Genomic DNA, 19111 nt, shown 5'->3' with positions numbered 1-19111 from the left:
TTGCACAGTGACCCTGATTTAGACTTCATTTTTTCTTTACTCTTTCTTTGCCTACTAAACTTAACTTTGTGCACCCCAGTCCAACACCTACGCCTCCACATCATGCCTACTAAACTTGCTATTGTCTGTGCTAGTGCCAGTTGTATCTCAGACACCCTGAACTTCTCTACTGTTCTCCCTTGATTCCCACACCCCTGCCAATTCCCTTTAAAGTCTCGCCAATAGCAGTAGCAAAATGCCCTGCAAGGAACTTAGTACCAGATCTGTTCAGCTGAAACTTGTCTGGCTTGTACAAATGCTATCTTCCCCAGAGGCAGTCTGTGCCCAGGAATCTAAAGCCCTTCCTTTTTCCAGCCATGCATTCATTTGCCTTATCATCCTATTTCTGTACTCACACACGTGGCACTGGAAGTAATCCAGAGATTACTATGTTTTGGGGTCCTGCTTGCTAACTTTCAACCTACCTCCCTTAACTCTGATTGCAGGACCACATCCCACTTAGTACCTAACTCATTGGTACCAATTTGGATCATGAATTCTGGATTTTACCCTGCTCTAGAAGAATATCCTGCAACTGCTCTGACATCCTGAGCCCTGGTAACAGAGGCAACATACAACACTGGAGTCGAGTTGATGGCCATACAAATGCTTGTCTGTTCCCATCATGAATTCTTTATTACTTTTGCTCCTCCTGTCTTCATCTCATGTGCAGCTGAATCACTTGTAGTGCCATTAAAATGTAGTTTGTGACACCCTGCATTTGGGGGAAACCAGCCAAAGTTACAAACCTGAGCAGCTGTTGGTTCTGATTGGTATAATTTGTGTCAAACTTTACATAATTGCTTGTTTTAGGCAAGTATGGCATTAGACATCTGTGCAGCCAACTAAGATCACACAAATGCCCTTACATCCCTGGAATGATTCAAAGGCAAAGCAGTTGAGAATTGTAGTGACAACCACTGAAAACGCTTGACTGCCAGAGCAGATTCCAATGGCTGCTGTCCCTTATATGGCTAGCAAATAATAGCATGGAGTAAATTATCACACAGTGTCCTTGGAGTATTGGGTTTTAGAGTTCAAGTTTTGATCTTGGCTGTTGCAATCTGTAAATTCCCAGATTGAAGTTGGATGGGTATGTTCCCATAAGGACCCATATTCCGATATGGATATATTCCCATAACACCTTCTAGTGCTTATCTAAAAAAAAATTTGAAAAATTCAATACAGTATATGAGAAAATGTATTTTGAATTTTCTTTATTATAATGTATCAAATGATGAAAAATACTATATAACAAATTGTTTTCTCAGTATCCAATTGATGTTTAGTAAATTCATGTGTGTGAATCATTTAAACAATTTTTGTTTCTCTCCAGCTTCTGTTCCAACTCATCATTGATCACCTGGCTGAGTTTACGACTACTCCAGACGTGTTTGGGATGATCGGGGAACAATTAAAAAAGTGCTACTTCAATGTTCTAATCAAACCAGAAAAACTGGGAAAGTAAGTCAAGAATTCATGGAGGTTTACTGGACACTTCAGTTGTTCTTTTAAGTCAGTTTGTGAAGTTAGTTTCAGGATGCTTCTGATTTTTTTTTTGGACTTCAATCCAATTTATTTTGCTTGAGAACTTGGTCACTTTTCACTATTTCATTCATATCCCCTGCAAGATCACCTGTAGATTCTAATGCATATGTTATGAGAAGCAGATCTAAACCTATGTCCATGTTGGGGGACCTCTTTCACATCATTGAACTCTGCTGATCTGTTCTTCTGAACAAAGTCATAATATGGATGTTGGTGGTCACATCCAGAAACTGCAGATATAAGATACTGTGCTCTAGTGTTTGCTAAATAAGCCATTTACCTCTGTGTCATCTGGAACTTGCCAAGTCCACTAGGACAATGATTTTCATTGAAGCTATAGATTTTCCTTGTCCTTTTTAGCAAAATATTGACGCATAAAATCCTGATGTGTGTCAGTGCTTCCAGACTTACCTCATCCACTGGTTTTTGATGGAGTTGTGTAGTAACTATAAAAAGTGAGTACAATCAATTAAAAATACGACACAGGGATTATTCATTTTAGAGCTACAACACTGAAGTGGAATTGTTGAGCAGCTTTAAGAGATGCTCTGGTGTTTATTTTTAATTAATGACATTCCCTCCTCTGTATGGTGAGAAGTACAGATGTTCACTGATGGTTGCAGTTTCATTACCATTTGTAACTCTCAGTAGATTGAATAGACTATGTTCAAGATAATATTGATAAGTTGTCAATTGTCAGGCAATGACCATCATCAAGAGAAAATATAACTTTAATCCTGAGTTATCAGTTAAATGTAGTTCCAACAATATTCTACTGGTATTAGAGAAAAGTTGGCAGCCATGTGTGTGATTATTTTCTGTGGGGAGAGTTTGCAAAATTTGAGCAGTGTGTGATAGATAATATAAAGGCAGAGTTTAAGACTTGTATTCCAAACCTTTTAAATATATCGGATTAAGTATCAAATAAAATAATTCAAGAGTGACTTTGGATTAACAATCTTTCTTAGAACAGATAAATTTGATCAAAATGAACAGGTCCTTTTCGAAAGAGGATCTTCCATTGAGGGTAGAACCACACCGGTCTAAAAGTTTTTGATTTGGTCAATTTAGTTGTGCACTTAGATTAGACCCAATGCCAACTGTAACGTACTGGAACGATTGTGGTTGAGAAAGTTGTAGGGGCAAATAAAACATTAAATAAATTAAACTCCATGAAGTATGCACTCAAATTTTCCAACCTTGGGTGATACAGAAGATAGCCATTTTTAGCGATGCTTTACATACCAGTCTTCCAGTTGGAAAATCTATGTCAGAGTTTATCATATTCCTGATCAGGATAATAAAAAGAGTAGTTAAAACACTTAACTGCTGAAACACTGCCACTAGTGGAAGCAGTAGATATGGGGTACTATTTGTTTAACATCCTGAAAGAAATCTTAAAAGTATTATGTCAATAATTTCCTGTAGAAACAGGAAAGGAGAGGTCACCCTATAGGAGTTTTCTACAGGCCTCCGAATTGTTCCAGAGATTTAGAGGATAAGATTGCAAAGATGATTCTCAATAGGAGCGAGAATAACAGGATAGTTGTTATGGGGGACTTTAACTTCCCCAATATTGACTGGGAATGCTATAGTTCAAGTAGTTTCAATGGGTCAGTTTTTGTTCAATGTGTGCAGGAGGGTTTTCTGACACCGTATGTATACAGGGCCAGCAAGGGGCGATGCCACATTGGATTTGGTACTGGGGAATGAACCCACCCAGGTGTTCGATTTAGAGGTAGGTGAGCACTTTGGTGATAGTGACTATAGTTCAGTTATGTTTACAATAGCAATGGGTATATACCGCAGGGAAAGAGGCATAACTGGAGAAAAAGGCAATTATTCTCGATATTCTCGATTAGGCAAGATTTAGGATGCATTGGATGGGGAAGGAAACTGCAGCAGATGGACACACTTGAAATGTGGAGCTTATTCAAGGAACAGCTACTGCGGGTCCTTGATAAGTATATACCTATCAGGCAGGGAGGTAGCTGTTGAGTGAGGGAGCCAAAATTTACTAAAGAAGTTGAAGCTCTTGTCAAGAGGGCTTATGTGAGGATGAGGCATGAAGGTTTAGTTAGGGGGCTTGAGAGTTATGTTAGCCAGAAAAGGTCTAAAGAGAAGGCTCAGAAGAGCCAGGAGGAGATATGAGAAGTTGTTGGCGGATAGATTCAAGGAAAACCCTAAGGCCTTCTAAAGGTATATCGAGAATAAAATAATGACTCGAGTAAGATTAGGGCCAATCAAAGATAGTAGTGGAAAGCTGTGTGTAGATTCTGAGGATGTTGGGGAAGCACTTAATGAATACTTTTCATCAGTATTTATACTGGAAAGAGCAATGTTAGTGAGAATACGGAGAAAGAGGCTACAAGATTAGATGGGATTGAGGTTAACAAAGAGGAAGTTTTAGCAATTTTGGAAAATCTGAAAATGGATAAGACTCCTGAGCTGGATGGGATTTATCCTCTAATTCTCTGGGAAGCCAGGGAGTTCATTGTCGACAGGATTAGTGCCAGAAGACTGGAGGATAGCAGACATTGTTCCGTTGTTTAAGAAGGGGAGTCGGGATAACCCTGGTAATTATAGGCCAGTGAGCCTTACTTCAATTGTCGGTAAGGTATTGGAAAAGGTTGTAAGGGAAGATTTATAATCTTCTGCAAAGGAATAATTTGATTAGGGATTGTCAGCACTGTTTTGTGAAGAGTAGGTTGTGCCTCACTAACCTTATTGAGTTCTTTGAGCAGATAACAAAATAGGTGGATGAAGGTAAAGCGGTTGATGTGGTATATGTGGACTTCAATAACGCATTTGATAAGGTTCACCACAGTAGGCTATTGCACAAAATACGGAGTTTTGGGATTGAAGGTGATTTAGAATATAGAACATTACAGCGCAGTACAGGTCTAATCATTTAGCACTGATTTAGCAGTTTGGATCAGAAATTGGCTAGCTGAAAGAAGACAAGAGGGTGGTGGTTGATGGGAAACGTTCATCCTGGAGCTCGGTTACCATTGCTGTGCTGCAAGGATCGGTTTTGGGGCCACTGCTGTTTGCTACATTTATAAATGATCTGGAGGTGGACATAGAAGGATGGGTTAGTAAATTTGTGAATGTCACTAAGGTAGGCAGAGTTGTGGATAGTGCTGAAGGATGTTGTGGGTTACAGAGGGACATAGATAAGATGCAGAGCTGGGCTGAGAAGTGGCAAATGGAGTTTAATGTGGAAAAGTGTGAGGTAGTTCACTTTGGAAGAAGTAACAGGAATGCAGAGTACTGGGCTAATAGTAAAATTCTTGGCAGTGCAGATGATCAGAGAGATCTCGGTGTCCAGGTGCATAAATCCCTGTAAGTTGCCACCTAGGTTGATACGGTTGTTAAAAAGGCATATGGTGTGTTGGCGTTTATTGGTAGGAGGATTGAGTTTTGGAGCCACGAGGTCATGCTTCAGCTGTACAAAATACTGATAAGGCCGCACCTGGAATATTGCGTGCAGTTCTTGTCACCACATTAAAGGAAGGATGTAGAACCTTGGGAAAGGGTTCAGAGGAGATTTACTAGGATGTTGCCTGGTATGGATGGAAGGTCTTTCAAGGGAAAGGCTGAGGAAACTCAGGCTGTTTTTGTTGGAGAGAAGAAGATTGCAAGGTGACTTAATGCAGACGTGTAAGATAATCAGAGGGCTAGATGGGGTAGACAGTGAGAGCCTTTTTCCTTGGATGATGAAGGCTAACACAAGGGGACGTAGCTTTAAATGATGGGTGATAGATTTAGAACAGATATAAAGGGTCGTTTCTTTACTCTGAGAGTAGCAAGGGTCTAGAATGGCCTGCCTGTAACAGTAGTAGACTTGCTGATGTTAAGGGCATTTAAATAGGCATTGGACATACATATGGATAATAATGTAACAGTATAGGTTGGATGGGCATCAGATTGATTTTACAGGTCAGTGCAACATCAAGGGCCGAAGGGCCTGTATTGTGCAGTAACGTTCTGTGTTCCATGTTCTAATTATTCTCATTCAGACAATGGTCATTCAGCAAAAATTATCATTGAGAATTGACCTTGTCAGTATAAAGGAAAGAAAGGGGTTTTCTAAAAGATAATGGTTGGTGCAAGTCACCAATTACCAGACAGACAAAAAAAATGCCTGCCTGAAGTAGTTACTAAATGTTCTGAAGAAGACGACTTGTGTTAATGATGAGAACATGGTATTTTATGGTATAGGAATATGGATAGTAAATGTTTTCTTTAATTGCTTTGTAATTATTTTATACATAAATGAAGAATTTTGTTTTAGATAACGGAAAATGGGATATGTTGATGGTTGCATTATAATGTGTGACTTCAGAAAGAAAAACGTTTACTTTGAAAGATTTTAGGACTATTTATAGCAAACGTTTGTATTTAAAGATAGGAATATGATTAATATCTATCCAATCTTACGATTTAGTTTATTAATTCAAAGTTTGGGAGAAGATTTGTAGCTCGGGTGCTCGTTGTTGTGGTTCTGTTCGCCGAGCTGGGAATTTGTGTTGCAGACGTTTCGTCCCCTGTCCTATGTAGTGTTTTGTGCACAAACAGGAAGACAGCTAACGGTCCGCATCCATGAACACCAACTAGCCACGAAACAACACGACCAGCTATCCTTAGTAGCCACACACTCAGATGACAAGCAACATGAGTTCGACTGGGACAACACTACTATTATAGGACAAGCCAAACAGAGAACAGCCAGGGAATTCCTAGAGGCATGGCACTCATCCACAGATTCAATCAATAAGCACATCGACCTGGACCCAATATACTGGCCACTGCAGGGACAGCTGGAACTGACAACCGGAAACGGCAGGTACAAATCACTATAAATGCCGGAGGAAACATCACAGAAGCACTTCACAAGCACTGAGGATGTCACCTAGACAGGGGACGAAACGTCTGCAACACAAATTCCCAGCTTGGCGAATAGTTTATTAATGTCTTTATTTGAACTTAAGAAACAGGCTGTGGCTAGTAATCACCTGAACAGAACACCTCTGAAGAGGGAGTCTGCTTGTGGCACAGTGTTAGTATCCCTACCCTGGGCCAGGAGACCTGGGTTCAAGTTCCACCTGCTCCAGAGGTGTGTAATAATATCTCTGAATAGGTTGATTTTAGAAAAAATCAGTTTGATTTTAAAAAATAAATAAATAAGAAAAAAGAATTAGTAAAAAATGTAGTGGAATATGTTTGGCTAAAAGAAAAGCTTCCTTGCATGTTTTCAAAGTTGCCGACTGAGGAAATAAAAATCCTCTGGGTGGGGGGGTGGGGGGGGTGGGGGGGGCCCTCTTATGGTGCAGTGGTAGTGTCCCTACTGTGGACCAAGAAACCTGGATTCCAGACCCCACCACCTGAAAAGATTGATTAGAAAAATAAATTGAATAAAATAAATTATTAGTTGAAAGTAGGGGCTCTAGTGGCACATGGGTAGTGTCCCTGCTTCTGGATCAGGGGGCCCAGGTTCAAACCCTACCTGCTCTGTAGGTGTTTCATAACATCTCTGAACAGGTTGATTAGAAAATACCTAACATCTCTGAAGAACAGAGAGTTCTTATGGTGCACTGATAGTGTCCCTACCTCTGAACCAGGAGACTGGGTTCAGCATAAGAACTAGGAACAGGAGTAGGCCCTTTGAGCCTGCTCCGCCATTCAGTAAGATCATGGCTGATCTTTTTGTGGACTCAGATCCACTTAACCCTGCTCTCACTATATTCCTTAATTCCTTTTTTGTTTAAGTCTGCCTTAGCTTTAAAAACGTTTACAAAGTTTCATCAACTACTTCCCTGGGCATGGAATTCCATAGATTAACAAGCTTTTGAGTGAAGAAGTTCCTTCTCAATTCAATCCTAAATCTGCTCTCTTTCGTCCTAGCTTCACCTACCAGTGGAAACATCCTCTCAACTTCTATCTTATTCATTCACTTCATACTTTTATATGTTTCTATAAGACTTCCCTCATTCTTCTGAATTCCACTTAAGAAAATCCCAGTCTCCACAGTCTGTCCTCATAAGCCAACCCCCACAACCCTGGAATCAATCTAGTGAACCTCCTCTGTCAGTACATCCATCCTTTCTCAAGTAAGGAGACCAAAACTGCATACAGTACTCGGTGTGGCCTCACCAGCACCTTGCAACATTACCCCTCTACTTTTAAACTAAATCTCTTTAGCAATGAGGGACAAAATTCCATTTACTTTCCTAATCACTTGTTGTTCCTGCAGACCAATCATCTGTGATTCATGTACAAGGGCACCCAGGTCCCTCTGCACAGCAGCATGCTGCAATTTCTTACCATTTAACGAATAATCTTTTTTACTGTTGCTCCAACCAAAATGTATGATTCCACATTTATTAACATTGAATTCCATCTGCCAGACCTTTGCCCACTCACTCAATGTATCTATATTCCTCTGCAAAGTTTCACAGTCCTCTGCACACTTTGTTCTGCCACTCATCTTAATGTCATCTGCAAACTTTGACACCCTATACATGGTCCCCAACTCTAAATCATCCATATAAATTGTAAATAATTGCAGTCCCAACACTGATCCCTGAGGCACACCACTAGTCACTGATTGCCAGGCAGAATAGCACTCATTTATCCCCACTCTTTGTTTCCTGTTAGTCAATCAATCTTCTATCCATGCTAATACTTTATCCCTAACGCCATGCATCCTTATCTTATCTTATGCAGCAGCTTCTGTGCGGCACCTTGTTGAAGGCCTTTTGGAAATCTTGGTACACCACATCTACTGGGTCCCTGTTGTCCACCTTCTTGAAATGTCTTCATAGAATTCCAAAAGATTTGTTAAGTATGACCTGCCCTTCATGAACCAATGCTGCATCTCCCCAATGGGACAGTTCCTATTTTGATGCAGTGCTAGTTCTTCCTTGATAATAGATTCAAGCATCTTCCACTAGAGGTTAAACTACCTGGTGTACAATTCCCCATCTCTTGTCTACCTCCCTTTTTAAACAGTGGCATCACATTAGCTGTTTTCCAAACTGCTTGGACTGCCCCAGAGTCCAGCGAATTTTAGAAAATTACCACCAGTGCACCTGCTATTTCTCCCCCCATCTCTTTAGTATCCTGGGATACATTTCATCAGGACCAGGAGACCTATCTATCCTTAGCTCCATTAGCTTGTCCAACACTAGCTGTTCTGTAATAATGATTATTTCCAGGTCCTCACCTACCTTTGTCTCTTTGTCAATTACTGGCATGTTATTAGTGTCGGGAGAAAGTGAGGACTGCAGATGCTGAGATCAAAGTCAAAGAGTGTGGTGCTGGAAAAGCACAGCCGGTCAGGCAGAATCAAAGGAGCAGGAGCAGGCGTTAGGGGTAAAGTACTAACATGGATAGAAGATTGGTTGACTAACAGGAGCAGAGGAGCATAAGCCCACATTCCTGACAAAGGGCTTCTGCCTGAAATGTCAACTCTCCTACTCCTTGGATGCTGCCTGACCAGTTGTGCTGTCCAGCACCACACTGTTCCTCGATGTTATGAGTATCCTCCACTGTGAAGACTGATACAAATTATCTGTTCAATGCCTCATCTATTTCATCATGCCCCATAACTAAATGCTCGTTCTCATTTACCAGCATTTACTTTAGCCACTCTTTTTTTTTCATTTTATGTATTTATAGAAACTTTTGCTATCTATCATTATATTATGTGTTGGTTTCTTCTCATGTTCTATCTTACTTTTTTATAGCTCTTCGTGGCTTTCTGTTCACCTTTAAAGTTTTCCCCATCTTCTAGTTTCATGTTGTTTTTGACCACTTTGTATGGCTTTTATTTCAATTTGATAGCTTCTCTTATTTCCTTAGACGCTTATAGCAAATTACCCCGTTTCTTGCAGTCCTTCGTTTTCAAGTTCCACCTGCTCTGAACAGGTTGATTAGAAAAATATCTAGCATCTCTTAAGTTAGGGGCTCTTGAGGCGCAGTGGTAAAGTCCCTACCTTTGCACAAAGAAGCCTAAGTTCAAGTCCCTCTTGCTCCACAGGTGTGTAATAACATCTCTGAACAAATTGCTTAAGAAATATCTAACATTTCTGAGCAGGTTAATAAGGAAAATATCGATTAATATCATAATGGTTCTTGTCACACAGTGGTAGTGTCCCTACCTCTGAGTACTGAGCCAGAAAAACTAGGATTCAAGTCTCCTCTCTTCTGGATGTGTGTTGGAACATGTCTGAATAGATTGACTGATTGAAAATGTCTAATTTAAATGGTTTCACAGAGCAGTCTATGGCTTTGGATTCAGGTTTCAGTCCCTTTAGAGTCATAGGTTTGGATACTACCACTGTGAATTGTCCGCATAATTTGCATTCGGAGGCTTTGTTATCTCCATCCAGTGAGCAAGTTCTGGAGAGTCCTTGTGCTAGTGTCCTTACCTTTTTGAGCCAGAAGACTTGAATTTAATTCCACCTGATCGGAAGGTATGTCTGAACTAGTTAGTTGTAAGTACATTTTGTGGGCTGTTGTGCTGTTGTTTTTATGTCCCTATCTCTGGGCCAGGAGCCCTGGCTGTAAGTCCACATCTGCTCCAGAGATGTGAAATGAAGTCTCTGAACAGGTTGATTAGAAAACCTATATATATGGAGGGTAGAGCATCTTGTGGTGCAGTGGTAGAGTCCTTACCTCTGAACCAGGAGGCCCAGTTTCAATACATCTGTTCCAGAAATGTCATGACAGCTATGGACAGAGTGTTTAGAAAATATAGTGGTGGAGGGCTTTTGTGGAGCAGTGGTAGTGTTCTTGCCTCTGGGATTAAAAAAACCTGGCTTCAAGATTATCCTGTCCCAAACTTGAATCTGAACAGGATGATTTAAAAATTAGGGATACCTTCAACACTGGGTGGAAGGAGCTGCTCGAACAAGCAGATGAAAAATATTTGTCTACAGTGAAGTTGTCTTGATTTTCTGTCTCATCAACTGTCTTGGATCCAAACTGATAAATATAATTTCTGTTGTGTTGCCTTTTTGCAGAGATGTGCGCCTATCAATTCTAGAACATGGACGGTGGTCTTTGATACAGAAACATCAAACTTTGATGAAAGGTGGAATTACAATTGAGGCACTGATGTCATTTGTGAAGAACTTCAAATCTCATCTTTTTGTGGAAGGATTAGTGCAAGGAAATTTCACAAGCAAAGTAAATGTTTTATATTGTGATGTTGTTCACCAGCCAGGAAGCTTTTATAATAGGGTATTAATTTTGCAGATGAAGACTTATTTCCATTCTCTAAATCATATAATATGGTACAGAACAGGTCACTCACCTGAGCAGGAGTATTATTCTGCATTTATACTGTGTTCCCAATTTATAGATATAGTTCTTCCTCCACCTCCTTCCGCTATTTGGTTCATTCACACTATTTTTATTGGGGTGCATGATGGATCAATATCTATTAATGTTATCATTTATAGATTTTTATTTTTGCCTTGCTGAGATCTGTCATTTTTTACAGCAACCATTGTTATCTTGAATACGTAGTTATCCCACCTTCCCTTTCCTCCCCATCTTTTGTAATTTTTTTTGATGTGATTTGTAATTCCTCATCTTATTTTCTGTAGTCATGTCTCAGTAATCCCTACTGCTTGATTCCTCGAATGCATGCTTTCCTCCAGCTTCCCTTTTTTATTATATGTACTGTGTCCATTGCCATACACATCTCTTATGTCATTTTTAATAGGATTGCCTCTCTATTTCAGTGTCTATATTAATTCCCTTGCCATCGATATCTTCTCTTGCTTTATTCTTTCCTAAGTTCTCCTCCGTTGTTTACATTAAGTTGCTTTTAGTTTTTTGTAGATCCCTGCCCCAATTTTATTAGTTTAAAGCCTTCACCATTTCATCATTTTCCTCTCTCATCAGTACAGGCTTTCTTGTCTTAGAACTAGTGCTAACGTCCCATATTGATGAACCCTTCTTTTCCATGCTAGCTCTTCAGCAACATGTTAATTGTCTGCTTTTGTGCCACTTCACATGTGGTTCAGATTACAATTAAAGATTGATAACAGTTAGAGATGATTACTCTCAAGGCTCTATTTTTCAATTGAAGCCTAACTCCTGATATTCTTTCAGCAGTGCCTTCTCCTTGTTCCTACTATGTTGTTCCAATCTACATTGTTTATTGTAGTCTGGGCCTTGACAGCTGAACTTATCTCCTTTCCAATCGTCATCAAATATTTCTTATGTTGCCATTGATTTGGCAACGCAACCTTCAGGGTTCTCATTCTTGGCTCCCAAGAATGCTATCCATTGTGTTACTTACAGAGTCTACTGATACAATCATTTTTTTAAGGCTTACTGAGCTACATTTTTCACCATTCTTTTGCATAATGTCTGTATTTCGGTTATGCACAACATGAGATTTTTGTAGCTCCTTCCCTTATCTTACCAGTTTAAAGGCTTTGCCACCTCCCTAATCACCTTTTTTCCCTATCTCATGAATTTCTAACTGTAGAGACTTAGCTAATCGCAGCTAGGGTGACCACAAAATACTAAAATCTGGTTGTATTCCCTTGGTAGAAGTGGGTATGAACAGTCATGAGGTCCTGCCCTTGAATGCTCCTGGAAAATGTTCATACATAATTATTGGTTAGGACAAGATTGAACTTGGTTATTACATATTCTGTTAACATTTGCCTGTAGGCGCGAAGGTGAAGATTACCACTTGGATGTGAAACTGCAGGATATCATCCGCGTAGTGCTAGTCCAGGAGGATCATAGAATTCCTACAATGTGGAAACAGGCCCTTTGGCCCAACAAGTCCACACTGACCCTCCGAAGAGTAACCAACCCAAATCCATTCCCCTACCATCCGACATTTACCCCTGACTAATGCATCTAACTTGCACATCCCTGAACACTAAGGGAAATTTAGCATGGCCAATTCACCTAACCTGTACATTTTTGGACTGTGGGAGGAAACTGGAACACCAGAGGAAACCCACATAACATGGGAAGAATGTGCAAACTCCACAGAGATAGTCACCCGAGGCTGTAATTGACCCCAGGTCCCTGGCATTGTGTGAGGCAGCAGTGCTAACCACTGAGCCACCGTGCTGCCCTTGGAGTTGATCCTTTCCTGAAAGGAAGAGATGGAAAAATGACAAAACAAGTTAAAAGCATAGTAATGTATTGATTGAGTTGAGAGGAAAAGAAACATTTCTATTTACGTAGCATTTATTATATTCCCCTGAATGTACAAATGTGCTTTCAAATCAATAAATTATTTCTCAAATAGAGTCACTATTATGTGGGTAAATGTTGTTAGTAATGCTGTTTGGTACCATTATCATGTTATTGTGAAATTTGTAATGTTGATGGTGTGGGTCTTTTATTGAACTGTTTTTACTGAGGGTTTATTACTCTTGATATGCATGTCCTTTATTTTCCACCTGTTCTCTGTTATTGATGACTTTTCTTCTCCTGAACACCATCACGATTCTTATTCTCTTCCTCATCTCCATTGGCATTGAGTAGGCTTCCACCTATATACAGTAAATGTTTTATTAACCGGCAGCTATGGGACCAGGAGTATGTCAGTTGATCAAGAGGTATGCGTAACATAAAAACTCACACTGAATAATCGAAATGTAATACATAGGGTGTACACCTCACTGCTATACTTTATTTACAGCATAAATCATTTAAATAGTAATGCAACTTTGCCTTAAGTTAAGCTTACCAGCAGAGAGCCTTCTCACCTGCACCCTCAACTATCCACTCAGACATGACAGAGATCATGATAATGCGGTAAATTTCCAGTATTGCATTATATAATACTTGCCAATTTATCTTGAGTGCTGGTTCATAATGTGTTGGTTAAAACAAAGTTTGCTGTGCTGACTCTTCATAACTAGGAGAAAGTGAGAAACTGCAGATGCTGGAGATTAGAGCCGAGTGTGTGGTACTGGAAAAGTACAGCCAGTCAAACAGCATCCAACGAGCAGGAGAATCGACGTTTCAGGCATAAGCCCTTGATGAAAGGCTTTGACGATATATAACTGTGTTTCTCATCTCCTGCTGCTTCTTTGTTGTCAAGACTGCTTAGTCGACTTAAAGGTTTGAATGAGGAGCAACTTCATTCAGCAAAAAAATTGGATTAGTTTAGTCCTCACACTAAATCCATACCATTATTATAAGTTTCTGAATTAAAATGCTCACTAATACTGCACCTTTTGTGAACTTGACTGCCTTTTTTCATCTTTGTAATGTCACTCATGTCCACCCCCCATTTCATATCTGCTGCTGAAACCCTTACTCACCTCTCTGATATCTTTTGGCTTTCATTCGTGCATTGCTTTTCTATCTTGGCCATAAAGTTCTTCTCATTAAGGAGAAGACTAGGACTACTCACTAGGACTGTGCTGTAGTCCTAGATTTTATGCAGGTGCGAATGATCACCCAAACTGATGTCTCATTTGTAACATTTTCCAGTGTTTAAATCCTCCGATGACTTGGCATCTTCTATCTTTAATTTCTTCAACGCTATAAACTTCCATCTCCTTGAGAGTTCACCATTCTCTCACTTTAACTGCTTGTATATTTCTCCTATCTCTTCTGACTTCTTTTGGCGGCCATATCATTGCTACCGGAGTCCCATGCCATAGAATTCCCTTAATCTTCTCTGATGTTGTTCCACCACACTCTTTTAAAGTTCTTCTTAAAATCTTAAAATTATTAAAATGTCGGCATGTGATCTAACCCCAGATTATTGCCAGTGCCATTAGTACTTGGCTGATTGAAGGCAAATGAGGCCATAATGCAGTTGTTTTCTAATATTATTGTATAGGAAATTGCAAGTATTGATGTACATATATTTTTTATATATCACGGAGATGAAAATCATCACTCACATTTAACCCCAATTAAAACCCATTCTGGCAGAAGATATTTAATATATAAACACTAGTACTCTGTATACACATTGAATTTGCTTCATTCACTTTAATCAAATGATGTTTTTAACTTTTAGATAAATAACATGATTTTTTTATATGAAACTAACAGTTTTTTTTCCTCTCCCAAGGAGTCTATTGAATTTCTAAACTATATTGTACAGTAAGTATTTTATTTTTGTGGTATTTTAAACATTTAGTCTATAAAGCCTAGATTCATACTGATTCTTTGGTGCATTATTCCAATGAATAGCACAATATTCTGTTTAAAAAAAAAATCTATATCCATTATCTATCCTTGTACCAGGAAGAGGTATGCTTTTGTCTACCTTCTAATCTTATACACTTCTATTAGACATCCCCTTGACCTTCTTTTGTTTCAAGGAGAACAACCCTAGCTTCTCTAGCCTGGCACTGTAGCTTAGTTTCCTCATCCTTGAAACCATTTAGATCAATCTCTTTTGCACTTCTGTTACTTTCGTAGTCTTCCTAAAGTGTGGTGATCTGCACTAGATACAGTATTCTACTTGGGCAGTAACCGAATTTCAGACAGACTTAATATAAATTGCCTAGTTTTCTATGGTGAAAATCTTTATTTATGAAGCCCAAGGTCCGTTTGACTTGCTCAGAACACTTTCATTTTGTGTTGCCATCTTTAATGTAGGAATACCATCATGGGATATGGGAATGGTGGGGAAATAGTGTAGATGTAGGTGATCAGCTATGATTTGTTTGACTGGCAGAGCAGGCTCGACAGGCTGAATGGCTTCCTGCTCCTATTTCCTATTTTTAACAATCAAAGCATATGAATCCCTAGGTTCTTCTGCCCTGCATGCTGTTTAGAACTGGTTCAGTACATATTGCGTCTACAAAATGCACCAGTTCATAGTTCTGCATTAAATTTCATCAGCCATTTGTCTGCCCATTTATCCTGTTTATGTCATGTTGCAATGTATTGGCACCATGCTGTTTGTGTGAAATCTCCAAGTTTGATATTATTGTAAATTTTTAAAGTTTTACTGTATATTTCAATATCCTAGTCATTAGTAAATATGGTGTGCATCACTGTTTTGAAAATCTATTTACTATGACTTGCTGTTATCTGTCCTTAAGTTGATATTTTATTCAAGCTGACAGTGATCTTCCTATTGCATGAATACATTTTGTTAACTACATGTTTGTGTGTCACTTTATTAAATACTTTCTTTCAAGTTTTGCTTTCTTATAGTCTGTGTTACTGGCAGTCTCTTTGTCATTGTTTTCTGTTAATCCATGAAAATCATGTCAGATTGTTTTAGAGTGATCAGTCTTTTACTAATCTGTGCTGACTCTCCTTAATTAACTCAAATGTCTCTAAATATCTTTTTTCTTTTTTAAGTACTGTTTCTAAAACTTTGTTGCCACTTTTCTAAAACTGACTTGCCTTGGCTTACTAGGAATGATTTATTTATGTATTACTAATTGTTATCTGGATTTTTATCTCAATTCTGGATTTTTAAATTTAGATATTTATTATGTGCTTCTGTTCATGAATAAGAAATATATTAATTATGTAACAGGAAGCTGCAATGTAAGCCACTGGCGAAGTCCGTACCTGTCCAGTTCAAAGTAGTGGAACTACCGAATAAAGCACATGTGTGTAAAGTGAGTTCTCTCAACAAACATGACGCAAATTCGGAGGTCACTGTTTATTACCAGGTGCGTCACTAAAAGTAATTCATTGGAAGCAAGTTTTGAGAAGATTTGTAGCTCAAGTTGAGGTTCTGGATGTAGGTTTGCTCACTGAGCTGGAAGGTTCATTTTCAGACATTTTATCACCATACTAGGTAACATCTTCAGTGGGCCTCTGGATGAAGCTTCGTCAGGAGACTCACTGAAGATGTTGCCTAGTATGGTGATGAAATGTCTGAAAATGAACCTTCCAATTCAGCGAGCAAACCTACATCCAGTAATTTTTTTTTGCTCTATTTTAGTTATTTCAACTCTCTGATAAGCCCTGCATGTGGTTAATGTGCCTGCCATGTAACTGTCATAAACAACAATTGATGCTAAGTCCCTTGCTTTTCCTCTGAGAGCATAACTAACATTACTCAGCAACTTTTAATATAATCTGCCTGACATAGCAAACACGTTGCCATTGAGAAGTGTTAACTGCATCTGATTTCAGTATTTTATTGGACCATCTTTTATGCTGTAATATTCACATGTACACTCGCAAGCAATGTTCCAATCATAATTGTGGCAAAGTCAAGAACGTTTTAAGTATCAAAAATCTTTGTATCTACCGAAAGAGTGGCACTAATACTCAAATCGCGCACACTTTTGTTCAAAACATCAGAGCAACACATTATTGATGATGATATTCTGTCAATATGTCCCTGTATTTCTTTGTTACTACAGTAAATTTTTAGAGGATTTTTTAATGAGATCTTCATTTTAACGTGAAAGTTTATATCTTTGCTAAATGGAAACTTGTTCAAACAATTAATTAATGTTTCATGCATGTACTATTTTTTTAAAAAGCATAAAATTTTATCTAATTAACAGATAAAACTACGTATAATGTAACTATATTAATATTAAAAACAGGTGCCAACTTTCACACTTGATTATATGGGCCTTTGCCCTTTCATTTTAGAGGACTGCTCCTTATCTTAATAAGATCATTAATAGTTTAATTTAAAAACCATCAGTTAACCTTAATCTTGCTTCTCAGTCAGGTCCTCGAAAGGTAAAGGATTATGCTCTCATGGAACTACTTATTGTAAGTAAATTATACTAAGCTTTTTCTGTGCGAGATTAGCATTTTAAAATATGGCAAATTATTGAAAGAATGATTGATGCTACATTAATGTTTGTCTCATAGTGATGATCTTTTTCAAGACAATCCATGATCTCTAAATAACTGCTCAGTTACATATTTTAATTATTTAGAATTTTGTGTTTTCTATTATAATAACTGTGAAAATAAACTTACTCCTTTGTTCCAGTAATATCCATAGAATTTTACCATTGTTGAAACTAGTCATATAAATACAATACAAACATCTCAATTTGTTTGTGTGTACAAAAATAGTTCAAGAATATATAAAGTCCGAACACAATTTGAAACCAAAATAGAATATTTTAGAGAAACTCAGCAGATTTGGCAGTATCTACGGAGAGAAACCAGTGAACCTTCTTCAGAACATTTCCTTCCTCCCTTGTCAATTAAAATGTTTCATGAGAAGGCCTTGCTACCAACTTTTCAGGATAACTTGGGATGAATGCAACCTATTTAGCACAGTCTACTTTGCAAGGACAATTTCTTTTGAAGTTAATGTAACCCAATATTACAGTATTTTCAACCTGAGCAGTGCACTTCATGAAAATGTTCCGTTTCCTGTTCTGAGTCCGTTTTCTGTACAATAACTTACTTCTGCTTCTTGACCCATAACTTTAATCATTAATTTCTCTTCTGGGACTTTGTCAAAAGTTTTTGGAAAACTGAATATGTATAAACTCCATGTCATCTGTTCACCATTCTGTAGACAATTGAAACATTGACATTGTGTTATTAGTATCACTGAAACACCACTATCAACATCCTTGGGGTTACCATTGACCAGAAACTCAACTGGACTCATGACATAAACACAGTGGCTACAAAAACCGTTAGAGGCTAGGAATACTGTGGCAAGTAATGCACTTCCTGAAGCCTGTCCACTCTTTACAAGTCACAGGTCAGTTGTATAATGCAATATTGCCCACATGCCTGGATGGGTGCAGCTCCAATGACACTCAAGAAGCTTGACACCATCCAAGACAAAGCAGAACACTTGGCATCATTCCCTCCACCAGTGATGATTAGTAGCAGCAATGTTTACTGTCTACAAGATGCACTATAGAAATTTATCAAAGATTCATATCATTTCTGACGTTATGACGGAGAGAAGGTCATTGATGAAGCAGTTGAAAAAGGTTAGGTTTCATATCAATTGTGGAGAAGATATTTTGGATGGCAGACCAAATCAGTAATGTCTTTCGAGAACGTGTGTTGGGTGAAGAGGGCATTGCTTTGCTGAACCAATGTTCACTGTTCTTTCAACTGTCTGTGGAGTGGTGACTGTTTCCATCTAGAAGGACAAGGGCAGCAGGTACATGGGAATATCACCACCTGCAAGTTGCCCTCTGAGCCACTCACCGTCCTTAGAAACATATCACTGTTCCTTCACTGTCACTGGGTCAAAATCCTGGAAAATGTCTCCCTAATGGCATTTTGGGTCAACTTAGAGCAGGTGAACTGCAGCAGTTTAAAAGGGCAGCTCACCACCACCTTCTCAATAGCAACTGCGGACAGCCAGCAATGTCTATGGCCCATTAGTGAATATTAAAAAAAATTATTCCCAGAAAAACAATATAAATTATATACCTCATGATAACGTGCAGTTTCATTGCATTAGCAGCTCAATGCAGTTTTTTTATCATAATGTCAGAAATGGAGATGTTCATCAATGATTGTATAATATTCAGCACCATTCATGTTCTCATGTGAGCCTGCACATTGTGAAATGATCTTATCATCCCCTTCAGTC

The 19111-nt window shown here is 38.7% G+C and overlaps 1 protein-coding gene across 2 annotated transcripts in view; it reads left to right on the top strand.

The window, feature by feature from the left end:
- nrd1a (nardilysin a (N-arginine dibasic convertase)) overlaps window positions 1-19111 on the top strand; it is a 120830-nt gene that overhangs the window by 79506 nt on the left and 22213 nt on the right. For both annotated transcript variants that reach the window (XM_072574286.1, XM_072574287.1), the window contains exons 21-25: window positions 1376-1503; window positions 10617-10782; window positions 14669-14700; window positions 16097-16235; window positions 17254-17301. In XM_072574286.1, coding sequence (XP_072430387.1) covers window positions 1376-1503; window positions 10617-10782; window positions 14669-14700; window positions 16097-16235; window positions 17254-17301 — 513 coding nt within the window. The remainder of the gene's footprint in view (window positions 1-1375; window positions 1504-10616; window positions 10783-14668; window positions 14701-16096; window positions 16236-17253; window positions 17302-19111) is intronic.

Source organism: Chiloscyllium punctatum, chromosome 7 (assembly GCF_047496795.1).
Source record: "Chiloscyllium punctatum isolate Juve2018m chromosome 7, sChiPun1.3, whole genome shotgun sequence".
In the NCBI taxonomy this organism is placed as follows: domain Eukaryota; kingdom Metazoa; phylum Chordata; class Chondrichthyes; order Orectolobiformes; family Hemiscylliidae; genus Chiloscyllium; species Chiloscyllium punctatum.
This window is presented reverse-complemented; position numbering and strand designations above follow the sequence as displayed.